A 26,354-nucleotide genomic window follows, 5' to 3' on the forward strand; every position below is an offset into this window, starting at 1 on the left:
AAGTGTAAGGAACAATTCCTCCATGACTGGGATGAGTTTTATTTTCAAGCAGAAAAACAGAAAGCAAGTCCCTTCTGGAAGAGCTGAAATAAGATCACACAAATTTTATGTGGTTTGCCTAAGGCCACATAGCTGATTTTTGTCCGAGCTGGGCCATGAAACCCAAGCAGATTCCCTGCCTGTATGGTCAGTACTATTTGAAATGCTGGCTTGGATCTTGTTGGGGGGGGAGAAACACATCAGATAAACTTGCTATGCTTTCAGTGTATGAAATATAAGAAATATTGTCTCCTGAGAACAAGCAGAGGTAACTATGGCTCTTCAGGTCCCCAAAACCCTCCACCGTAAAACTAATCTATACAAATACGATGGTATTTCACAAAGTTTGCGGGAAAATCACATATTTTCATGGAAGAACCTTGAAATTCACACCTAATTTCATCATAATACCTATTTCTTAAAGATCCTTTCTTTGCACTAATTTTATTTTTTGTACTAAAATAAACATATCTTTTTATATCATTTCTACACACTTTTTAAAGCACCCTTATATTAATGTTAAAGTATCTTGGCAGGCCATTACTCATCCTACCAACAGTTAGGCTATTTAAGTGCCTTAATCACAACAGCTACTAAAATCTTAGATAGGTGACAAGGATTTGGAATCACTACTCATGGGGCAGAAATTTAGGGTTGCCAATTGTTGGCTCTGATTTTACGGGGAGGGGCAATTCTGAGATTCAATCATCTTGAATAAGCAAGAATACATTCCGAGTGATTCCTAGAAGAGCTCTTGGTAGGCTGATAAGAAAAAAAAATGTTTTAAATTATTCTGATGTGTTAAAACACCAACGAGAGCTTCATTTGGGACTTTTGTGACAGGCATGAAGCCTAAGGACTTAGCTGCAGATCCAGCTCAACTGTTAACACAGAAAAGACTGCTGGAAATTCATATCCAATGAGCAGGAGGAAGGGGGTCAGTGGACGAGGGCTTACTGAGATTTTAAGGATGCAGGGTTTCTTGCTAAGCTGATATACGATTTCCGCTGAAGGCAGGCCAGCATGGTCAGATATCAAGGGTGGGAGAAATTTCATTAAACAACATTGCAGAATTCTTGCTAAACTGGGCCATGCCGTCTGAAGACAAGCCCTAAGAGATGAATCTTAACCAAAGAGCGTTTAGAAGGTAGTTTAGAAGATACCCATGAGGTGTTGTCAAGGAGTTTCACCAGCAAAGGAAAAACAATTAGTGGTGGCATTTGATAAAGCATCACTCAGCCCACTGCCAACTCTGGTGGATCTCTTTTCAGCAGCTTTCCAGTGTGGGCTGCTCCACTGAAACACCAGTTTGGGCTTGCATGCTGTTTCCCTGTGACTTCACCTCTCATCATCCTGAAAAATTACTGGAACTCCTCAAGGATGAATTCCTTCTCCCCCATTATTGGCTTCATTCACTTACTAAATGTAAATGGTTCAAATTTTTAAGATTAACTCAGGCTTCTCCAGGACTCCAAACTAATAATCCAACTACTAATGTATGTATCTTAGGATATCCCATAGGTACCTCAACATCAAAATGTATAAAATGGAATCCAGGATCTCTGCACTGCTGCCCCCCAAATAAAACTCTTTATTCTCCAGCAATCGCTACCTCAGCACAATGCAGCAACACAAGGTAGAAACCAAGGTGTCAGCCAGACCTGGTCGTTGTCTGGCTTATCTTTCCTTTATTTCTCTACTCCCAATATATTCCCCAGAGCTGCAGTTTCTCTCCTGCCTGTCTCTTGCCTGGGTGATGACCTTAAGTGGCTCTCTTCCCCTAAGCCGTCATCCCCTCTGCTGCCAAGGTTATCTTTGAACAACCCAAATCTGATCATTTCATTCGCTGGCTTTAGATCTTCCCAATACACAGATGCTCCTGGACCCAGGATGGAGGTATACAAGCATTGCTGGGGTCAGGTCTTAACAGAACTGTGAGAGGACCACAGCTTGTCAGGAGCCAGGAAAGCATAGTTCCTACTGAAGGCATCTAGCTTTACAGTGGAAACATCATGGGTTAATTTTCAGATTATGATGAAAAACTTCTTCAAATTTAAGTTCTATGAAACTGTATTAAAACTTAGTCACATAAAATTCATTTGCAGAAGGATTTTCATTTAAAAGTAGCATGTGAGTGTAGCGTAAATATATCAGGTTTAGCTATGAAACACAAGTTCAAGTGGCTTATCACATGCATTTAAGCTATAAATAAAACGGCCTCCGCAACCTCATTTTTCCCGTAAGGAAGGAAAAGAAATCCGCCTCCCCCTCCCCCCGGCTCAAACGCAGCTGGATTTCTCCTCCCCGCAGGACGCACCCCGGCTACACCACCTCTCTCCCGGCGACCTACGCCAGGGGCCCCGCCGCGCACTCCCACTTACTCCACGAACGCCCGGGAGCACACGCACAGGATGGCGGGCTCCTCCTCCTCCCGGGCTTCCACGAACAGCCGCATCTCGGCCACGCGGCTCCACCGCTCGCAGCACATTTTGCCAGTCTCCCCGCCTTGGCTCGCCCCCTGGACGCCGAGAGGAGAGCTGGCCGGCGCGCCCGGGGATGCCCGCCGAGGAACGCGCCCGGAGCCGCTCGCGCCGGGGAAGCGCGCGGTCGCCGCCGCCGGAAGTGGCTCCTGGCGGCCGCGGGAAGGGGCGGGTGGCGGGCGGTGCCACACTCAAGGCGGCCCGGGCTGCAGCCGCAGCGGGTTGGTTCCTTCCTCGCGGGACATCTAGGCGAAAAGTGCTGCATACCTCCTGCCTTCCTCCCTGGTCTGCTGACCCAGTGAAGAGCTGCTGCTACCGCTGGGAGGGAAGGCGAGCTGCCTCTCGTCCCAGGTGCGTCGGTCCCCATCTTGGCTTCCCCGCGCTGCTGCAGCGCGCGGCGCGTCTGGCTAGGCTGGGGGCGCCGAGGGCCGCGCGCGTCCCGGCTGCCGCCTGCATCCCCGCGTGCGCTGGCCCGCGGACGGCTGTGCGAGGAGGTCCTGCCTGGGTCACGAGGAGCCGGCCTTCCCTGGCCCCCGTCTCCCTTGGAGCTCTAGAAACCTCCACTTTCGCCAGTAGACACTTGGCTTGACGGGAGAGGTGTGTCCGTCCGTCCTCACTAGAGGCCTCTAGACTTGCCCTGGGACGCCCGTGCTCCGGGAGCCTCACTGAGCCCCTGTGTTGAAAAGGGAAAGGAAAGCCTGTGGTAGCCCGTGGGTGCGAGGGATGGTTGCGTGGGTGGTGGGTTAGAGGGTCCTGACGGGTCAGACGTGGCTCGCTGTGGCACCTGGGCAGGCCGCTCGACTTTGGACATCTGTGAAATGGGAATGCTTGATCATGACCACTTTGGTGGGCTGCTGGCAGCACTGAAGCAAACAATGTGTATCAGACACTTCTTTTGTGGTGTTGATAGTTGGGGGCTCCAGGCTTGCAGTCCCTGGGGGTGTCCTTTGTGTAAAGCAGGTCTCTGCCTTCAAGCTGCTAATGATCTACTAAGAAAAGTATCTTGGCACACAAATAGGGGAAACTGAATCAGCATGCAAAATTGGAAAAAGTAGTGTTTGGAGCTTTATAGTCTATGGGACTATCTAAGCAGCAAGTTCAGACTTGAAGGCTCTGTCAACACATAGGGTTTAGTTTGTCCTGCTTGAGCAGAGTTATGTGTAAACCGAGGTGAAATCCAGACATTTGGACTGGACGCCCTACTTTGATGGTATTTAGGAGTGGTTGGGAATAGATTTGTTTTCCAGTGAAATGCCTAATTCTGCATTCTTACTGCTGCCCTATTTTGAGGGTCAGAAATCTGCTGATTTTGGTTATTTGAGAAGGAAAGAGTTAGACATGTGTAGAGATGGACGACATTATTGGTATTAGTTCCATTCGTAGGACAGAAAAATAAGGGAAGAACAGTAGGATTAAATAGAATGGAAGAGTTTACCTGGAGGTGGAAGGGCATTTGAGGACTTAAAAAAATCTTGAAAGGGGATTGTTAGCAGAATCTGGAGTTTGGCGCTTCAAGTCCAAAGTGTATTATTTTAAAGCTTAGGAGGACTGGATTTGGCAGATCCCTAGACTGAAATATTAGATGAAGTGCAGCTTTATTCATGATTTGAAGTAAAACTAGTTGCTTGCTAAAACTGAATGCCTAGCTCCTGTTTAACTCTTAAATATTCAGAAACTGGGAAATTAATTTGCATTATGATATATTTCTCCAAATAGCATTTTCAGAATGTTCTCAGTGTGATTAAAACAGAGGAGTTCAGGAACTCTGTCCTGGCTCCCACGTGTGTCCAGGTATGTTAGCAGGAAGCTGGATAGAAGTGGAGGGAGGACTTCATCCCAAGAACCACAATTTGCAAACAGTGGCTTAATTGCCACATCACAAGGCCTGACCATTCTCCCGTTTTCCTTCTACCCTTCCTCCCTCCCTCCCTTCCTCCTTCCTTCCTTCCTCCCTCCCTCCCTCCCTCCCTTCCTTCCTGTGTTTTTTTTTTTGCAGATTTATTTATATTGGAAAGGCAGATAAGGTTTGCAGAGAGGAAAGACAGAGGGAAAGAGCGTTCATCCACTGATTCACTCCCCAAATGGCCACAACAGCCAGAACTAAGCCAGTTTGAAGCCAGGCGCTTCCTCCAGGTCTCCTACGCGGATGCAGGATCCCAAGGCTTTGGACTGCCCTCAGCTGCTTTCCCAGGCCACAAGCAGGGAGCTGAATGGGAAATAGAGCAGCCAAGTCCCTTTCCCCCACTTTTTTTAAGTTTATTATGTATTTATCTGAAAGGTAGAGTAACAGAGAGATAGAGACTTAAATCTGCTGATTCACTTCCCAAATTCCAGTGCTGTGGCAGATTGAAGCCAGGAGATGGTCTCCCAAATTGGGACAAGGACCCAAGTGCTTGAGCCACCATCTTCTGCCTCCCAGTTTGCGCATTAACAAGAGGCTAGATCAGAAGCGGGGGTAGAATTCAATCCCAGGCATTGGACTCGTAGAATTTAAAGACTTTCTTTTTCTACATTATTAAAGATAAGTATTTTAGGGTCGAGAGTTGTAGCCCATTGGATTAAAGCTATCGCTTGGATGCCCATGCCCTATACGGAAGTGATGCTTCAATTCCCAGCTGCTCTGCTTCCACTCCAACTTCCTGTAATGCTCCTGGGAAACAGCAGCGATGGCTCAAGTGCTTGGATCTCGGGCTCATTGGAGTTCCTGGCCGCTGATTTTGGCCTGACCCAGCTGCAGCTCCTCTTTCTCTTACTGTCTTGTTCTGCCTTTCAAGTATGTGAAAATAAACAAACATTAATAAAAAGTATACAATTTCAAAAAATAAATGCTTATCTGTTCAAAAGCATAGTACTCCAGTGCCTTTGACAGTCCTGCAGTAGCAGGTTTTGGGACACCATCTTGCGTCACATTTTTGTTACAGTTTGGCACGAAGCAGCTGAGATCTATTTTTAGATGCTTGTTCCATGGTTGTAACGTGCTATGTATTATTACGTAAGTGCTTTACATATGTTTTGATAGATTACCATCTTGTTTTCTGTCTAGAATGATATCAAAGTTTCCTTGCTCAGTAAATATTTGTTGAATAAATAAATGAAGAAAGCAGTGAAATAATTTTTCTCAGGGCTCTTTACTTTCTGGTACACCAGGTCTCATTTGATTTAGTCAAGGCCCCTCCCTCCTCCCCTGCAGTAGGTTCCTGTTCTGTAATATGCATTTTTCACTCTCACATTAGTGCATTGGCCTTACAAGTTCATCTATTTTCTTTCATCTTAGAATAGCAGTGGCAGTGTGCTTGATCTAAGTCTAAAGGCCTACAAGTCATGAACAGTGACAATGAATTGCTGGTCTAGGACCCTTTCTGGTTACCTGGACGCTTCTTTACTCTTTTATGCCATAGAGGTCCCCTGAAGAATTGTTTTTGTTTGTTGTTTCCAATTCATTCCCTCCTGTTTTTTTCCTGAATGTAACTCCATCTTCATCTCATTAAGCCAGAACAACTCTCATCAGGCTTGCTTGTTACCTCTGTACTGTGAAATCCAGTGACCAATTGCTACTTTTCTTCCTTGACCTCTCTAGAGTATGTAGAACATTGAGCATTGCTTCTTGAGGCACTTGTTACTTGGACCCCCCAGGATGCCCCTGTGGAAGGAAGATGATGGAGCTTCATTGTTTTCCTTACTTGTAAAATTCTTTCACTGTAGGCTGACTTCCTAGAGGGCCCTTTAGTTTCTATTGTTGTTATGTTGCTGGTTCTCAGATGTGATTCTCACCCCTGAGCTTCCTGCTAAGCTGGAATGTGCTCAGCTGCCTATTTACAATCTTTACCTATGTGTCCAATAGTTATCTGAAGCTTAATGTTTTCATTTAATTCCTGGTATTCATTCTACTCCCCAATCTGCTCTTTCTGTATTTCCATAGACAAGCTGTAATACTGATAATGATAGCAGTGCTTAATTAGTAATCTACTAAAAGCTAGCTAAGCTTTGTAAACATATAATCTTCACAGTAGTCTTATTAGTCATGTGCTAATATTGTCTCCATTTTACTGGTGAGGAAACTGAGGCAGAGCAAAGTAACTTGCCTACATCACAGAGTAAATGACAGAGCCTCCTAGAATACAACCTCGGGTTACCAAAACAGTAAAAGCAAAAACAACTGGCCATCCCAGATTTCTTCATGTCCATCTGTTTTTTTTTTTTTTTTAAGATTTATTTGTGTTTTTTATTGGAAAGGCAGATACACAGAGAGAAGGAAAGATAGAAAAATCTTCCATTTGCAGATTTACGCCCTAAATCATGCAACAGCTGGAGCTGAGCCGAAGCTTCAGGAGCCAGAAGCTTCTTCCAGGTCTCTCACCTGGGTGCAGGGTCCCAAGGCTTTGGGCCATGCTTGGATGCCTTCCCAGGCCACAAGCAGGGAGCTGGGTTGGAAGCTGGGCAGTTGAAAAACTAAGTAGCACCCATATGGGATGCTGGCACTTGCAGGCAGAATATTAGTCAATTGAGCCTTTTTGCCGACTCCATCCCAGACTTCTTTCTGACTAGGATTCTGTTATCTGTTCAGCAGCAAATCCCATTGGCTATGTCTTCAAGTTGTGTACTGAAATGGACCATCTCTGTCACCTTTGTGCTACACGTATACTTGCTACTTTTCATTTGTCATCTCAATGATTGAACAGCTTTCGCCTCCTTCCCTCTGCAGTGTTTGTTTATCTACTTTTTTTTTTTATTTCAAAGGCAAAAATACAGCAGGTGAGGGATCTCTTCCTTCCACTGGCTCCACTCCATAATGTTTGCTGCAGCCAAGGCTGAGGCAGGTGGAAACCAGGGTCCAGTAACTCAGTCGCCTGTGTGGGTGGGAGGGGACTGAGTACTCAGACCATCATCTGCTGCCTACCAATCGCCTTCACAGGAAGCTGGGTTGGAAGTAGGGCGAGACTCAGTCCGAGGCACTCCAGCATGTGATGTGGGTGTCTGAAATGTCTGGCTCAGCCACAATGCGCAGTCCTTTCCGTAACATTTAATCAACATAGCAGTCCCATATAACCCAAATCGATCAGTCTCACCCATCTGTTCAGAGTCCTCTGATACCCTCTCCATCCCACTTACATCAACACTGACACACTAGACTCCAGAATACTCCCTTTCTGTATCCATTTCTTTATTCTTTTGGTTATTTATTTTTATAAAGATGTATGTATTTATTTGAAAAAAGCACGGTTACAGAGAGATAGATCAATCAATCTTCTGTTAACAGGGAGCTGGATCAGAAGCAGAGAGACGGGGCCTCAAACTGATACCTGTGTGGACAGCCAATGGTGCAGGAACGACAGTGCCAGTATACTGTGCCTGTCTGACTGTCCTCCCTGTCACTTGCTCTTCTGCCTAGCTTCCTTGTTGTTCTTCAGACTGCACCACGTGCACATATTTTGCACTTGCTTTTTCATTTAGCCAGGAATTTTCTTCCATCCGTTGTCCCTATGATTCACTGGCTTCCTTCCTTGGGTGTCTGCTTAGGGAGGCCTTCCTCTGCTACCTTTTATAATGTGGAAAGTACCTCGCCAAGCTTCCTCCCTTGCCTGCCAGAGAGCTTCGTGTTCTCTTATGCTGCTGTGTGTTTTTCTCCACAACACCTGTCATCATCTGGCCTTGTATATATTTATTCATGCTTTGTTGTATATCTTTCTTCTCTAGATTGTAAGTAGCTGCAAGTTACAAATTTTGCTTTATTTGCTGCTAGGCACATACTGCTGATACCTAGTAGGAACCTGAGACAAATAGGTCTTTATTGAATAGGTTATTATCCCTATTTTCTGAAGACAAATTTGACACACAAGGAGGTATAATTTGCTTGATATTGTAAACCAGTATTTTAGTATCTGCACTTTGGCTCCCAACCCCATTCCTGAAGTAAGCCAAAAGAATAGGCTGTCTTAGAACATGAGAGTTGGTAAGGATAAGACATAGAATCTTTGCAGGCTCAAGAAAAGGTTTTTTTTTTGAGTAGAATTTATAGAAATGTAGAGAATAGTTTGATATTTTAAAATGGGACTTGAGGTAGAACTATTCCAAAAGTTACAGAGCTTTAAATCTTTTAAAGATTTATTTATTCATTTATTTTTATTATGTTTTTATTGGAAAGGCGGATATACAGAGAGGAGAGACAGAGAGGAAGATCTTCTGTCCGATGATTCACTCCCCAAGTGAGCGCAATGGCCGATGCTATGCCAATCCGAAGCCAGGAGCCTCTTCCAGGTTTCCCACGCGGGTGCAGGGTCCCAAATCCTTGGGCTGTCCTCTGCTGCTTTCCCGGGCCACAGGCAGGGAGCTGGAAGGGAAGCGGGGCTGCTGGGATAGAACCGGAGCCCATATGGGATCCTGGGCGTGCAAGGCGAGGACTTAACCACTTGTGCCTCCGCGCTGGGCCCGAGCTTTAAATCTTTTAAGAGTAGTGACAGGGCCTGGCGTGATAGCATTAGACCGAAGCTTTAGGACCCTGCACCCGTGTGGGAGACTTGGCTCCTGGCTTTGGATTGGCTTAGCTCCAGCCGTTTTGGCAGCTTGGGGAGTGAATCATCGAACAGAAGATCTTTTTCACTGTCTTTCCTCCTCTCTGTATATCTGACTTTTCAATTAAAAAAAAAAAAGAGTAGTGATAGCAAGCAGGTAGCACCTGTTACATGTTACTTTTCCCAAGTTCTTTGTCCTGGTCAGTCCCTTTAATTAGAGTAACCTATGGGGTAGAAGTTCTTCGAATTTGAAGATCTTAGTAAAATGAGGCACAGAGGTTCCTGACATAGTCCTGTCTATACCAGATGAAAGTCTAAGGAGTGTTGAAGGTAGTTAAGAACTCTGGGGATTTTGTAGCCAGTAGCTGTTCCGAAGCTTTCAGAGGTTGTTTAATGGAAGAGCGTCCACAGTGCAGTTGTATACAACAGGTGAAAGTTGGAGTGAGCTAAGTAGGAAGAAGAATGAATGTTTTAGTACTTGAGTGATTAGTTTTGAGAATCTTTTTGAGTTTTCTGTTCTGGAAAATTTTAAACCCAAACAAAGGAAGGCCAAATGATCATTTATGGAGTGGTTCCTGCATGCTGCACTATTGAAGAACTACTAGATATTGTGAAAGAGGTTTTAAAATCACAGTATTTTGTAATCCTATTAAAAATGGAAAACGAAACTAGATTTTCTGGGCAGTTGTATTAAGCAGTAAGAGGCTGATAATCAAAATGTTGATTGATCTTAGGACAAACTTTTTAAAATCCATGAGAAGCTTTTGTGATTATATAATTTATTGGTAATATTGTAAAGTACTTCTCTACAGCTCACCTATTTTCAGCTCTATTTGCTGGGTTGTGCAGCAATTCCTACAATTCCAGAACATTTCATTGTTTCCAGTCTCCCCTCACCAACTCTAGCAACCACTAATTTTTCTGTCTCTATGCATTGCATGATTTTGGTCTTTCATGTAACAGAATCATACATTACATGACTTTTTGTATCTAGTTGTTTTTAAGATTTATTTAGCATGCACTTGTGCTCCATTCCTTTGTATGGCTGAATAAAAGTCTGTGGCTAGATCACATTTGCTTTATCCATTCATCAGTTTATAGGCTCTTTACCTGCTATGAATGATACTATTGTGAACATGTATATTTAAATTTTTGTGTGAATCTATGCTTTTAGTTTTCTTGAGTATATAAGGTACTTCAGAAACTTCATTAAAAATGTGTAATATGAAAACCTTCATGGATTTTAACTTTGTTTTGCATCAACATAAAATGATCTTTTAGTTCTGTTTTTCTGCAAGCTTTTTAGAGGTGTGCTCACATATCCAGGAGTAAAATTGCTGCTGTATGGTGACTCGGGAATAACTTCTTGAGCAATTGCCAAACTAGTTTCTGCAGTGGTCACACCATTTTACATCCCTGGGAACAGTGTGTGAAGATTATAATTTTTCACATCAACTTATTAGTCTTTCTAAGAAAATATAGCTATCCTACTAGAAAAGCTTCTGTTTTTAAAAGTATTACATTTCCTGTGTTTTACTGGAAAATCAGACCTATGGTGATTTGATTCTTAGATTGACTAAAATATATAAATACGGCAGGCCTAGCATATGGGCTGAAAGTATGCCGTGTTCACGTTTTGTTGCTATAAGAGCCCCAGATTTTACACAGGTTATGTGCTATTGGTTACAAGGAGTTGATACTAAATTCTCCATCCCTGGAAGAACAAGTCAGAGTATACTCTGCTAATACGCCCTTTAATAAGATAATCTTGACAGAAAGACAACCAAAGAATTGCTCTTACGTGTCTTTTCCTCAGTTTCCATCCCTTTTCTTTATTCATTTTCGTGTTTTGCCATGAAGTATTTGAAATCCTCTTCATTAAGATCATGTAACATAGAATAATGATATCTCTAATAATTGAAAAATATGATTAGAAGAAGTAAATCCTATGTGGAAAATTATGGTCATAGGGCTAAAGCTGTATCACCAAATATCATGTTTGACCATCAGCTTATCTGGCAAAGTTATTAACGTCTGGTCATCCAGAGGGCAGGGCAGCAAGAATTTTTCAACAAGAATTTTTCCCAGTGGTATAGTTATATTCACAAGACAAAACAGAAGAATGTAGGATGTCTGCCTCCTTGACTGGAGAGCTTGGTACAAGTCCCAGTTGCCCTGCTTCCACACCAGCTTCATGCTGGTGTCTCCTGGGAGGCAGCAAAGGATGGCTTGAGTAGTGGAGTTCTGTCTACCCACACGAGAGACCTGGAGTTCAAGGATCCTGACTTTTGTCTGACCCAGCCTTGATTTTGCAGGTATTCGAGGAGTTAAGTTGAGGATAGAAAGTCTCTTTCAATTGGAATGAAAATAAATAAATTAAAAAAAACTTTAAAAAAGGAGTACTGGTTAAGTATACATCTTCGTTTTTTTTTTTTTTTTTCTCTCTAAAGAAGGAAAACTCTTTGTATTGTTCAGCTTATTAAGTGGACCTTTCTATAGTGAGACTAAGTGGTTGTCCTCACTGAACAGTAGTAGCATGAATGTGATCATGTGATGTGTTAGTGTGGAGCCGTTACATTTGTCAAATATCTTTTGCTATTTATAAAAGTTCTAACTTTAAGAATTCATGATTATCCTTTTAAGTGTACTTAATAACATTTTACTATGTTTTCTAGAGCATCCACATTGTAGCTGGTGACAAGACATTTGCTTTCTGGTAAGTCAAGTGACATTTAGAGAGTGTGTTCATAAAATGGACAGCAATACTTTTACTCACATAAATTTAAGTGAAATCTTAGTGACTATAAGACAAAAACAGTAGTGAGAGGGCTCAGGGCAATAGTCTAGTGGCTAAATTCTTGCCTTGCTTACACTGGGATCCTCAGCGTGTGCCGGTTCGTGTACCGGCTGCTCCACTTCCCATCCAGCTCCTTGCTTGTGGCCAGGGAAGGTAGAATAGAGGATGGCCCAGAGCCTTGGGACCCTGCATCTGCGTGGGAGATCTGCAAGAAGCTCTTGCTCCTGGCTCTAGATCGGCTCAGCTTCAGCCATTGTGGCCACTTGGGGAGTGTACCAGAGGATGGAATATCTTTCTCTCTGTCTCTCCTTCTCTCTGAGAAATCTGACTTTCCGTAAAAATAAATATATCTTTTAAAAAAAAGTACTGATAACATTTTATTACGTAAAATCATTAGAACAGATAGCTTTAAGTAAATTTCTGTGTAAACCAATACTCAAAAATATGTGTTATTCTTGCCTTAAAAAATCAAGTGTACTTTTATTGACCAGATGTTGATGTTTTCTTTTGTGAAGAACAGTTACTAAGATCTGCCCAAAACTTCATTTTTGTCTGCTTTATTTTAAGTATAACTTGGATGTTATTTCAAAACTAAATCAATGTACTGCATGAGTGAACAGATGAAACCTTATAGTGTTTGCATTTAAATCTGCAACAAAATAAATTATTAACAGCAAATCAAAAAAAGGTTCTAAATAGTATTTATGTAGACTAAAAGCATTTGACCTTGAAGAGACTAACATTAAGTTTTTTTTTCCCCTTACAGTGCCAAAATTAAAGACCTGCTACGGCAATGAAGAAAGAGACTGAATTTGTCACTTTTACCTAAGGAAAAATGACAGATAGAAATCAAACCTGTGGTGCAGGACAGGATTCTGCCCCCTATCTGACTTGTTTCATTCATATCCTTGAAGAATGGCTTGGTGTGGAACAATTAGAGGACTACTTGAATTTTGCAAATTATCTCTTGTGGGTTTTTACACCGCTAATACTTTTGATACTTCCATACTTCACAATCTTTCTTCTCTACCTTACCATTATTTTCTTGCACATTTATAAGAGGAAGAAAGTGTTGAAAGAAGCTTATTCTCATAATTTGTGGGATGGTGCAAGGAAAACGGTGGCGACCCTGTGGGACGGACATGCGGCAGTTTGGCATGGTAAACATGCATGCTTTGGTGTCTTTGTGATGCTAGCCACGTGGGCAACAGTGAAGACATTTTCATTCCATTTTACTGAAACGATAGTAAAAACGATAGCACAATGCCTTGTCTGTTTTTTTTGAATTGTACATATGTGTGTGTTTTTCTTAAGATGATTTTCCCCTTACACATTAAATTCTGTTGGCAAAGAATGACAACACTGTAGACTGTTATTATAAGCCAAAATAGTAAAATTAAAATTTAGAACATCTGAAAGAATAAGAATCTAATTAAAACTGAACAACAACTGTGTTTTTTTTTTTTTTTTCAGGGGCTGGCAAACGAATCTATATAAAAAATGAGACTGTTTCTCCCCTAAAGATTTATTTATTTATTTAAAAGGCAAGGGTTTGTGACTTTGTTCCGTGAAGTGACTGAAGCCAGGAACTTGGAGGGTCTCCCACGTGGATGACAGGGGTCTAAGCACTCAGGTCATCCTGTGCTTTCACAGGAGCATCGTCAGGACAGAGCAGAAGCTCAGGAGCAGGATAGGAACTGCTACTCCAACCTGGGGAGCCTGACATTTCAGGCAGCCGCTTAATGCACTATACCACAATGCCAGCCCCACAAAGTGTCTTTAAAATACTCTAGCTTCTTAGCATTTGTTTCTATTCTATTGGAGTAAATTTGATTTCACCAGTATAAAGATTTTTTTTTTAAAAACGTGTGTTTAAAAGAGTGACACAGAGAGATCTCCCATCTGCTGCTGCTTCACTCAGGTGCCTGTGGCAACTGGAGTTGGGCCAGGCTGAAGCCAGGCTCTGGGAACTGAGCCTGGGTCTACAATGTGGGACCCCAGCACTGAAGCACTTACTGCTGCCTCCCACGGTTTCATTACCAGAAAGCTGTGCTTGATAGTAGAGCCAGGACTGAACCCAGACCCCACCAAGCATCAGTTACTGTTGTATTTCCTTAGGCGTAGCATAGTACTGTTTTTCATTTCACTAAGTCTTCATGAAGACTTAATGAATACATGGGATTCTTTTAATCCTGTAAGTAATTTGATATGTTGGCCATTATGTAACAGTAGTTAAATTTTCTTTAAATAAGTTTTAATCACTTTTTATTGAGAGAAAGAGTCAGGGATCTACTATCCTCTGGTTCACTTTCCAGATTCCTGCCATAGCGAGGACTGGGCCAGGCTGACGCGTGGCTCCTGGCGCTCAGTCTAGGTTTTTCATGTGGGTGGCAGAGTACCTGAGCTATCACCTGGTGTCTGCCAGAGTACTCTTTAGAGAAGGTGGAAACTGAGAGCAAGAATTCAACCTGGTGTAAAATGTGGGTATCCCACTCTGTTTCTTTTTTTTTTGTATTTCAATTTTTAAAAACCTAAAAAATAGTTTTTAATGCCATCTCTCTTTTTCTAAAAGAATATTTATTTATTTGTTTGTTTATTTATTTATTTGAAAGGCAGAGCAATAGAGAGATAAAAGGAGAGGTAAGGGGAGAGAGAAGTTTTCCATGTGTGACTTTAATCCCTAAATGACTGTAACAGCCACGTCTGGAAGTGGCTGAAGTCACAAGTCAGGTACTTTATCCTGGTTTCGACTGTGGGTGGCAGGGACATCTTTTGCTCATTAGTAGGAAGTCAGATTGAAAGGGGAGCAGCCAGTCCCCGATCCATGACTTTGATGTGGGATGCTGGTGTTGCAAGTGGGGACTTGACCTGCTGTGTCACAACATGAGCTCCCAGGCACTTCCTTAATGGTTTCACCTTATACCTGCCTGTGAACAGTAACTTGTTCATGATCTATTTTTACTATTTTAAATCAGCATTTTATACAAAATATTTTCCAATCTTTGTTTTTTGAAGTTATATATTTACCCTCAGACTATATAACTTTGTTTTTCAAAGCATTCTGTGTTTTTTTTTTTAATGTGCTATGCTTCGTGTAGCCTATACTACCTCAAAGATAGTTACTTGATGTTTTCAAATACCTACATCTCTAAGTAGTTCACTTAGCGCTGGGACAGTGAAGCCTATACTGCCCTGTTGCTCACAGCCTTTATGTATAAAAATTTTTTTTAAAAGATTTATTTATTTTCATTGCAAAGTCAGATATACAGAGAGGAGGAGAGACAGAGAGGAAGATCTTCCATCTGATGATTTACTCCCCAAGTGGCTGTAACAGCTGGAGCTGCACCAATTGGAAGCCTGGAGCCTCTTCTAGTTCTCCCACATGGTTGCAGGATCCCAGGACTTAGGGCTGTCTGCTACTGCTTTCCCAGGCCACAAGCAAGGAGCTTGATGGGAAGCAGGGTCACTGGGATTAGAACCGGCACCCATATGAGATCCCGGCACCTGCAAGGCAAGGATTTTAACCTTGAGGCTGCCATGCTGTACTCTGGATGACGTTTTTAAAAAGTTGTACTGTTTATATTTAATTTTTTCCCTGAAAATTAATATATTGAAAACGAGTCTTCAGTAAGATATTTAGATGATTTTTAAAAAGCTTTAAAAAAATGCATTTTTGCACCACTATAAAGAAATGACATATATAGCTTTCATTTTAGGGAAGTAAAAAATGTTTGTCTTTGGAGCTCAGATTTGTTTGTTTTATCTTGTGTTATATATATGTATATATATATGCACATATATATTTATGTTATACTTTGCTTTAATTTTTATTTGTATTTAATTTTATTTAACAAAGGAATTGATGGCATTATTTGAAAATGTTGTTTATGTTTACCTTATACCAGCATAATTTATTCAAAAGTAATGCAATGGTTTAATTAGGTAGGCACTCAAAAGATTTAATATGTATAGTTTATATATAATTATGTATAATTTATGAGTTATTCTCTTTTTTTTAAAGATTTTATTTATTTTCATTGTAAGGTCAGATTTATAGAGAGAGAGAAAGAAAGAAAGATCTTGTGTCCACTGGTTCACCCCCCAAAGGAGTGACTGCAGGTTGATCCATACTACGGAGTAGTTGAATTGCATTGGTTTTTATTGTTGTGTTTACCTTCCATTCAGCACAGGCTTCAAACTCCAGCTGCTCTTTTATATGTATTATTAGACTTGGATCACCAAAAAGTTTCACTTTGCTAGTGTTCCTGCTGCATGTGTGCCTGTTTCACATGGTTCTTCCATGGCCCCAGGAGAGAGTTCCTTGCTTACTACATGTGAGGGTTCTAGGAGGTGAAAGACATTCCTTGGTTCTTCAGATTTAGCTAACATCTTATGAGGTCCCATTTGCCTGAACCCAGAGGCCATACTTTCTCAGCATTTCTCTGTTCCCTGTGACAGGCAAACTTTGTCTTGTGGAGGTAGAGATTTTCTGGTAAGAGCAAGTTCATCCTCTTAGTGGTGGTGGATCCTCTGCTTTATGTCATTTTAGGGCCTGGGATTCAATGAGTTTTCTGTTGCGCATCCCCTTCCTCCTAAAGACTTTTTTTCTTCTTTTTTTGCTTCTACCCTTTCCCTGGAACTGGTGGTCTTTTACTTGACATTGGGATCATGGGGATATGGGAGTGAAGTTCTGTCAGATACCTTTTGCATATATGAGGGAGCTGCAGAAACTTCATAGAAAATGCATGAGAAAACCACATGTGAATTTCAAAATGTATTATTGAATGTGTATGTTAATTTCATTTTCCATAAATTATCTGAAGCATCTCATACTGCCCCCCCCTTTAAGATTATTTATTTTTATTGGAAAGCTTTTAACAACTCACAGAGAGGAGAGAGGGAGATAAAGTCTTCTGTCCATTGTTCCACTCCAAGTGACCACAATGGCCAGAGCTGAGCTGATCCAAAACTAGGAGCCAGGGACCTCTTTGACATCTCCCATGTGGGTGCAGGGCCCCCTGGATGTGGACCCTCCTCTGCTGCTTTCCTGGGCCAGTAAGCAGAGAACGGAATCAGAAATGGAGCGGCCGCTGCCCATATGGGATGCCAGTGCCGCAGGGTGGAGGATTAGCCTGCACTGTACCCGTCCCTTCCTCATACCCTTTTCTTAGAGGGAATAAAGACCTTTCCTTTGTCTCTCCCCATGTCTGACAGGCTTTTTATGTATAAGCCAAACTCTACTAAGTGGGTGGATTTTGTTCTTGTACTCTAGCAGGAAATCTCTGTACCTCTGTAGTCTCCTGCCTCATGCCTAACTTTTCATTTCTTTCTTTTTTGTGTGTGTGTGACAATCTTTACATGGTTCATTAGGGCGCAAAGGTTCAAGGTCTACAGGAAAGTGGATAAGACTATTGTTTCCACATGCTCTTCTTTTTCTGTGTCTGAGGGAAAGGGAAAGATAAAGGGAGAAACCTTACCCAGCCTCCCACCCATCTCAGTTCCCCGATGTGGGGCATGCTCTTGCTCAAGTGGTTTTAATAGTTAAACAGTTATGAATTGCTTCCAGTCTCACCACTCCAAACACGATGAAGTCACTGCAGAATCCACTGATTGACATAGTCCACCTTAGAGTCTCCGTTTGCCCAGTTTTTCACTGAATGCGTTGTCCGCTGCTCCGTATGAGCCTCTGAGCAGGCTCGGCTCTGGCATTTGCACTCCATGGCAGACCATGGAACCTGCACTTGTCTTCATACACCTAACTTTTCTTTGAGCACTCTTGACACGTGAGGAGAAGCGCTAAGCAGTCTAAGCAGTGAGTGTGGACCTCTTGATTTGTTTCTTGGGTTTCTAAGGATTCTGCATGCATTGTTGACTGTACTTGACCTTTAATTTGTTACCATTTCAGCTCTGTTCTACTCACCCGCTTTCAGGGTACAGCTTCCTCCTTATTTCTTCAGTTGTTGTATTTGCTGAGAGGGGCTTCTCACCCCGGGAGCTCAGTCCACCTGGTTGTGGATAACCTCAGCTCTCTGGCATGGTCAAGAAATGTGAGGGTTTGTTAACTATCTCACTTTTTCTCATGGTTAGGGAGAGAGTAGTGCTCTCTGTGACCGCAGAATTTGTCTTAGTTTTCTCCTTTTCTGCAGTTATAACCCTTATTCCAACAGTAAGAAACCTGGCACACTGGCGTGTAGTGTGTAGGCTCCTCTGGTCTGTTCTGGAACCAGTATGCCATTTTTGCCACCAAATGTCACTCCTGGATGTCTTCTTATTCTGATTGGGCTCTCATATCCTGTGCATGCTGTCTCCTTACCTGCTTAGGTTGTGATGCTTTATGTCAGGCCACTTGTGCATGTTGATAACTGTGCTGGACACTTGTGTCTGATTGCCCTCCCGTCCCACCCCTGTTTCACTGAGGCTCTCCTTGGATCTTGTCCTTCTCTCAGCCCCAAAACACAGAGAGAAGCTCCTGTTTGGATGCTCTCCTCAGTGCTCTAGTGTTGAGTCACCATGCTTGGGCACCAACCCTCCTTCCAGACCACCTCTTCACTCATTCCCACCTAATGACTGTGGGACTGATTTATTCAAGAGAGAAACGGAAGGGAAAAGAGAGGGAAGAAGAGAACCGCGGAGGTTCATGAACTTTTGTAAGACTAAGATTCTAAGATTACTGACCTATGGTCAGTACAAGGTAATAATCATCCCCTAAGTATCTGTGTTTTATCTTTCCAACAGGTTATGAAGTCCATGGAATGGAAAAAATACCAGAAGAAGGACCAGCTCTTATAATATTTTACCATGGAGCTATTCCCATAGATTTTTACTATTTCATGGCTAAAATTTTTATTCAAAAAGGCAGAACTTGCCGAGTAGTAGCTGATCACTTTGTGTTTAAAATTCCAGGTAAACTCTCATTGTACACATGCTATAGAAATATTAGTTATGATCACATTATACATTGGATTTTATCTTTGAGCCTTTACTTTTGAAGGATGTACACTTGGAACTCTAATTTGAGAATACCTGTGTAAGCAGTGCATCTAAAGATAAAAACACCATGACCCAAAATGCTGCAGAATGTCTTTCTTTATTAACAGGTATTTTTTTAAGAAATCCTAATTTTTTAAAAAAAAATCTTTAAATTTTAATTTTAATTAGTTTTAAAAATAGATTTTATATAATTTGTAGACAGTTTTAAAAGCATATTTATTTTTATTTGCAAGGCAGATTTGCAGAGAGAAGGAAGGACATAGAATCTTCCATCCCTGGTTCACTCCCCAAATGGCTGCAACAGAAGCCAGGAACAGATTCTCAGTCTCCTATGTGGGTGCAGTGGCTCAAGAGCTTGGGCCATCCTCCACTGTTTTCCCAGGCATTAAGCAATGAACTGGATTGAAAGTAATGCGGCTGGGTCCAGCAAACTAGCTCAGTGGCTAAGTCCTTGCCTTGGGATCCCATTGGGCACCAATTTGTGTTCCGGAAACTAGAACTGGTGCCCATATGGAATGCAAGCATTGCAAGTGGAAGGTTAATGTGCTGTAGTATGTGCTGGGCAGATACACTTCTAAGATAGATTCTGAACTTTAACTTTTGAAAAATTAGCTTGTAATTTTTGCCAGAAGTTTTAGTCTTGGTAAAGAAGATACTTGATTTTTCATATGATCAGCTCTTCTATGAGATACTGATTTTTTTAAAAAAGATGTATTTATTTTTTATTACAAAGTCAGATATACAGAGAGGAGGAGAGACAGAGAAAAAGATCCTCTCTCCAATGATTCACTCTCCAAGTGAACACAACGGCCCACGCTGCGCCGATCCGAAGCCGGGAACCAGGAACCTCTTCCGGGTCTCCCACATGGGTGCAGGGTCCCAAGGCTTTGGGCTGTCCTTGACTTCTTTCCCAGGCCACAAGCAGGGAACTGGATGGGAAGTGGGGCTGCTGGGATTAGAACCGGAGCCCATATGGGATCCCAGCACATGCAAGGCGAGGACATTAGCCACTAGGCCTCGCCCCCGGGCCCAAGGTACTAATTTTTGTAGTTTAATTTTGCTGTGATTTATTTTGTAATTGGAAGTTAGTAAATAAAAACCAGTAACAAAGAAAAGGACATTATTCCTTTGTTAAAATTTATTTATTTATTTATTTATTTGAAGGGCAGATCAGATTCACAGAGAGGAGGAGACAGGAAGAGCTTCCATCCATTGGTTCACTCCCCATAAAGGCTGCAATGGCCAGAGCTGAGCTGATCCAAAGCCAGGAGCCAAGAGCTTCTTGATCTCATGTGGGTGGGCACAAGCTCCCAAGGCTTTGGGCCATCCTCTACTGCCTTCATAGGCCACAAAGAGGGAGCTGGATGGAAAGTGGAGCAACTGGGACACAAGCTAGCACCCAAAATTGTTGTGAATTTTAATTGAGAGTTTGAATATGCAAAGTAACCAGAGCACTAGGTGATCTGTAAAGTGATAAATTGTGGATACCCAATAAGATACAGCTGTTATTTCACAACCAGTATTAATCTTATGTTAACCTCTAGAGTTTTTGTTGATTTAAAAAAAAAATAGGAAGTTCACTGGTTTAAGTATAGGTAATTGATTTTGTAGACTGTGAGGATTTTTGTTTTTGAATGATGAGAATCAGCAGTACCTAAGTATATCTTTGTGCACCTTTTTCTTTTTTTAAACAGGATTTAGTTTATTGCTTGATGTATTTTGTGCTCTCCATGGACCAAGAGAAAAATGTGTTGAAATTCTAAGGAGTGGTCACTTGTTAGCTATTTCACCAGGTGGAGTTCGAGAAGCTTTAATTAGTGATGAGACCTACAACATTGTATGGGGTAATCGTAAAGGCTTTGCTCAGGTCGCGATTGATGCAAAAGTGGTGAGTTATATCAAGTTATTTAACAATAAGGCATTTAGTTAAAATAAATGCTTAAATAATGAGCCAGTATGTATAGAAACTTAGGTCCTTTCATTGTAATATATTAACATGTATTTTATGTAGCTATAAAGTACTTATAGAGCAATATTGCTACCATTTGAAGACATACATTAAAAAATAATCAATCCTGAAATCTGGGAAACACCTGCAAAATTTTATTTTATATTTTACAATCTAGCTTTCTTTAATCAAAGTTATAATTTTGGATAAATAACTAATTCCTTCAGCTATACATATGTATATTTTTTCATAAATGCAACAGTTCAGTTTTGTATATTTTAACCCTAAGGTATGATAGATTTGAGTGGTGGTTTTTTGTTTCATTGTAGTTCCATTTAATTTCATTGATATGTGATCAATGTTTATAACAATAAGACTCAAGTAATATATGATTGCTGTCATTTTTTACTAGCAAATGTAATGAGCTATCTAATAAGAGAAATAGAGGTAAATAGCTCCTAATGTAATTGTGTGTTTTAAGACTTCACGAGCAAATGAACTTGTCTATAAAATTGTTAAATCTTTTGGGATTCACATCATTCCGCTTAATAGAATGGAGAATGTGAATATCATTTTGTTCTTTTGCCGTTTGGAAGTATTTCTCAATGCTTTGACCTCATGTTATTCTTGTCTTATCAAACACTTATCTGTTACTTATTTAAAATTTCTTTTTAGATTTCTGTTTTCATTTTAGTTTGTCAGAAGGACTTGTAGTACCTTTGAGAGGGTTCTTTCTTTTCTTTCCCTGCGAAAGTAACTCTCATACTTTAGAATTTTTGTCCGACCACTGCCACGTGGAGACCTGTATTCACTCATTGATTGACTTCCCCTCTTGCCAGTATAGACTGCTGTTGATTAACATGGAGAGACTGGATTAATTCTAACCCACAGTATTTGGAAAGTTATTGCTATGATGGCTTGATGATATTACATTAATACAAATTAATGTATTTGTGCAAATGTTTAGTAGGAGCATTAAAATTTTAACCAGTATTGTCCTATGGTAGATTATAGACAGATAAGGCTGTCAATTTTTTAAAAAATATTTATTTATTTTTACTGAAAGGCAGTTTTATACAGAGAAAGAGGTACAAAGAAAAAGATTTCTGTACACTGGTTCACTCCCCAGGTGGCCACAACAGCCACAGCAGAGCTGATCCGAAGCCAGGAGCCAGGAGATTTTTCCAGATCTCCCATATGGGCACAGGGTCCCAAAGCTTTGGGTCATTTTTTTTACCACCTTCCAGGCCACAGTCAGGCAGCTGGGTGGGAAGTGGAGTGGCCAGCCATGAACTGGCACCCATATGGGATCCCAGAGAGTACAACGGGAGGGTTTAGCCACAGGACCATCGTGCCGGGCCCAAGGCTGTCATTATTACATGTTGCTACTATAATGACCAACATTGAGTAGGTTTTAAGTGTTGTTTGATAATTGACTTTTTAAAACAGAAACTGTTAAATGTTAGTGAAAAGCAACTTTTGGACTTCAATTTTATATTAATAATGATATTGAAAATTGATTTATATCAAGTTTCAGTTACGTATAAAAAGTCTTTAGCACCAGTCTAGGAAAAAACAGTTGAGACTATAACATTAATAGAATTCTAAAACAGATACGGAGTTATACAAATATTAAAAATAATGAATATAATGTATGTTAAAGCAATGATGAAAGCTTAAAAACCGATGAAGGTGATTTATTTTTCAACTTTAAATTTTGAAAGAATTATTTCTTTAAAAGTTTAAGATAAAGAAAACATAAATGTTTGAAATCACATAAATTCACCATGGAATTCTAATTGTTAATCTTTAAATTTACAGTTGTAAGCAACACACTGCTTCGAAGATGGCCTGAAAAAAAGAAAGGATATAAAGGAAAGAACTCTTCCAGTTCTTCAAAGTTACTATGTAATTTAATTAAGGGTTTTATATGAAACTTCAGACAGTTTAAGATACAGTTTCTTACAAGTTTTTAAAAAGCCTAAAATCTTCAATGCCATGGATTAACAAAATAGCATAAATTTGATAAATACTAGGTCAAACCAACATTTAAAAACAATTTTTTAAAGATTTATTTATTTTTATTGCAAAGTCAGATATACAGAGAGGATGATCTTCTGTCCGCTGATTCACTTCCCAAGTGACTGCAACAGCCAGAGCTGCACCAACCCAAAGCCAGTAGCCAGGAACTTCTTCCAGGTCTCCCTCATGGTTGCAGGATCTCAGGGCTTTGGGCTGTCCTTGACTGCTTCCCCAGGCTGCAGGCAGGGAGCTGGTTGGGAAGTAGGGCCTCTGGGATCAGAACCAGTGCCCTTATGGGATCCTGGTGCATGCAAGGCGAGGACGTTAGCTGTTAGTCCACCATGCCAGGCCCATTTTGTAACATTTTTGATGGCTTACTCTTATATTCATCTAATAAGGAGGTGACATATTTAATTATTCCAATGTTACAGACCAAGAGACTCAGTTACAGAGAGAGGGAAGGCTTGAAGTATCTACTCACTCAGCAATGTCAGCAGCCAAGGAGAGCACACAGGTTAGGACTTGGGCCAACAGGGACCGTAGCCATCCCTGGTGACATTTCACAGTGGGTCTGCTGACATCCAAGATTGAAGGGCCTCCCAGGTCTACCATGAACTCTTTGAGTAGTGTATGTATGCATATGTAAATGACATGAATATCCCATTTGGGAAAAATCCCTTTATAGGTTTCACAAAAATTATTATAAGCTCTGTATAAATTGTTGAAGGATGAACTACGTTTCAATTGTGGGAGAGTAAAACAGTTTAAGAGGGGAAATCCAGATTGTCATTGATAGTTCAGATATTTGTAGAAAATACTTAAAGCATTTCTGAAGTGATAGACTTTTTGATATGTGCTATTGTTATTTTGTGAGCTTGAGAAGTATGACCTTGATAGGAAGTTTTAAATAATTTCATATCTAAATATAGTGGAACATAATTTAGTCCATTTAATCTAGTTGAAAAATAAATAACAGGTATAAAAGAGAACTTTTTGTTTTAATACAATTGTTTATTTAATCTATAAGATTCTTTGTAATGAGTATAATTATTATTTATTCTAATTTTACACATGAATAAAGTGAGACTTAGACAGGATAAGTATCTGCTCCAGTGATTCTCCTATTTTGTAGCAGAGGTAAGACTGCAAAATGATGTTGAACTGATTTTCCAAAAATAGTTTTAGTAATTGCACATCCACATGTGTGTACACATATATATAGTGTTCTAGGTTACTTATGTAACGACTTTGTTTACTAAGGATGCACAAGAAGAGGAATGAATTATTTTATTATCAAAGCAACTTGTTTTAAGGTGATACTTTTGACTTAAGGATGCAAGCTTGGTAGAAACTGTATGCCAAGACACTGCCTCGAATACTGAGCCTGCTAGGGTCAACTTTTATTTAGCAGATTCTACAAACGTCCAGCCTTCGGAGAGTTAGCTACTTAAAGAATGATGTTTAGCCTTCATAATAAAGTGTACACTTAAATATGGACTCCTGGTGTCATGCTAGTTGTTAGAAGTAAATCCAGCTGTCCTGATCAGAGCAGGAAAAATGGTGCACATATTCATATGAACTGAAAAATTTGTGTTCTTTCTTAGCCATTCTAAGTTTTCAATGTGCCTAGCAACATTTTTATGACTAAAACATTAGGACTTCAGCCATCATTTTATTTTACAAAACCAGTGATTTCCTAAATCATAATTAGAATTTTAACAGAAGAATTTGGGGCACTTTATCTTTTATATTTTAATATTGTGAATTAACTGTATCAGGATTTAAATTCTCACATGACTACTTTTCTTTACTTGCCTTCTCTCTTTTTACCTGATTTTGAGATTATTGCTGTCTATTTCTGACTTTTGATTCAGACAGTACACTCTTCATTCAATCCTGCATTAGGAATATCATCTTTTGCTTTGTTTCTCCATTGCTTTTTTAGTTCATCTGTCTTATTGTAGTTCAGGCACTGTTCTAGAGATCTAGGAATGCAACTATGGACAAAATGATGCCCCTCTATGACATTAGATGTTTTTCTTCTGCAAAGAAAAGGGAGAAAGTAAATGAATGGTCACTTAGTTATAGTGATTTTATAAAGAAAGATAGGCCTGTGCCAATTTCCTTCAATCCATCGTTTTACATTCCAGTGCTGAGTAGGAATGGTTTTGTGAAAGATAACCTTACTTAAGGTTTGAAACACTTCTCTTAAGGCTGGTTGTCCTGTATCAGGCCTATACTGTAGTTGACTGTAAGCAATGTGATACTTGACCTGTGTACATACATGTTATCATATGTTTTAAAACATTTGATTTAGTTTATTTAAAAGTGCTCTCTTCAGTTTTCTGTGTACTTCAGTATTCACGGTGCTACAGACTCCCTACATGATACTCAGTTATTTTATGGCATTTAACTAAGGTGTCCACTATTAAAAAATGTACTTAGTCCTTGGTACTGGAGGAAAAGCAAAAATCAAGAATTTGAGGGCAGAATCCTTTAATATTAATAGTTATGGTTTTCCTTTTGGGGGTAGATCAGAGAATATTACATTTACTTTTCATTGATATTGAATATTTTATAATAGGCTCACCTAAATTGGTATCTCACCAATTCTAAGACAGCATCTTACCAAAATGTATTGTTTAAATTTGTATTAATTTTCTTTAGAATTTTTATCTTGTAATTTTTCTGTATTAAGTGCATATTCAGTAGCCCACTAAAATCAATTTATTTCACACATTCATGTTACTCAATGAAATTAGTGATTGATATAGTCACTACTTTGGGTTTTAAAGCTTCAGCAGATAGGAAAATTGGATAGTGAAATATTACATATTACCACTGGAGGGTGTTGTTTCCAATTTATGTTTTTATAAATGATCAAATTGAATTTAGTTTGATAAATCCTATTAGTCAGATATACCTTTCTGTTTAAAATATTTTATTTTCACAATCTCAAACAGATCTGCAAAATTTTGCATTAGTGACTCAATGGAGACATTGACATGTTTAATTTATTTTCTTTTTAATTCAAATTCTTTTCTTTAGCCCATTATACCTATGTTTACACAAAATATACGAGAAGGATTTAGATCACTTGGAGGAACAAGTAAGTTCTTACTCATATGATTTTTAATTACTCTGATATTTACAATATTGGGGCTTTTGAAACCCACAAGAAATCCTATTGAATTATTAACTTTAGAAAATGCAGATTCTATTTAGATGCTTTTCCATTTTAAGTCTAATTATCGATTCTAAGTAATAGCAATTCTTAGATTTATTCTTGTTAAAAGTATCATATACATACTGAAGTTTATTTGTAGTGTGCTTTTAAAGTTTCAGAGTGAGTTTTCTACTTTATTTTTTTAAGCCATGTTGTTGAAGTTTAGAGAAAATTTATGTAGTGCCCAAACTGTCCTTTGATCTCAACCCTGCAGAAATTACAAGTTTAAAAATCATTGACAAAGAATATTGGACTGCAGTTAACCTCATAAGAAGGCATCGTTTGCTTTAGTTAATATTCTGTTACCTTTTGATATTTTGAAGCTTAACATATGACTTTGAAA

General features: G+C 40.1%; 2 protein-coding genes across 3 annotated transcripts in view; one reads left to right on the forward strand and one right to left on the reverse strand.

Moving 5' to 3' along the window:
- Positions 1-2,628, reverse strand: part of TGS1 (trimethylguanosine synthase 1) — a 37,197-nt gene extending 34,569 nt beyond the window's left edge. Inside the window, exon 1 of the mRNA XM_040972556.1 lies at positions 2,421-2,628. Within this exon, the coding sequence (XP_040828490.1) occupies positions 2,421-2,527 (107 nt within the window). The 5' untranslated portion in view covers positions 2,528-2,628. The remainder of the gene's footprint in view (positions 1-2,420) is intronic.
- Positions 2,629-2,709: 81 nt separating this feature from the next.
- TMEM68 (transmembrane protein 68) overlaps positions 2,710-26,354 on the forward strand; it is a 37,003-nt gene continuing 13,358 nt past the window's right edge. Inside the window, exons 1-6 of one of the 2 annotated variants that reach the window (XM_040972558.1) lie at positions 2,710-2,870; positions 11,704-11,744; positions 12,592-12,985; positions 18,561-18,728; positions 20,510-20,703; positions 25,834-25,894. In XM_040972558.1, coding sequence (XP_040828492.1) covers positions 12,661-12,985; positions 18,561-18,728; positions 20,510-20,703; positions 25,834-25,894 — 748 coding nt within the window. In that variant the 5' untranslated portion in view covers positions 2,710-2,870; positions 11,704-11,744; positions 12,592-12,660. Of the gene's footprint in view, positions 2,871-10,743; positions 10,755-11,703; positions 11,745-12,591; positions 12,986-18,560; positions 18,729-20,509; positions 20,704-25,833; positions 25,895-26,354 lie in introns of those variants that run through there. The other variant, XM_040972557.1, reaches the window with a different exon arrangement.

Source organism: Ochotona curzoniae, unplaced genomic scaffold, assembly GCF_017591425.1.
Source record: "Ochotona curzoniae isolate NIBS_2020 unplaced genomic scaffold, NIBS_Ocur_1.0 contig_2318, whole genome shotgun sequence".
Taxonomy (NCBI): Eukaryota; Metazoa; Chordata; class Mammalia; order Lagomorpha; family Ochotonidae; genus Ochotona; species Ochotona curzoniae.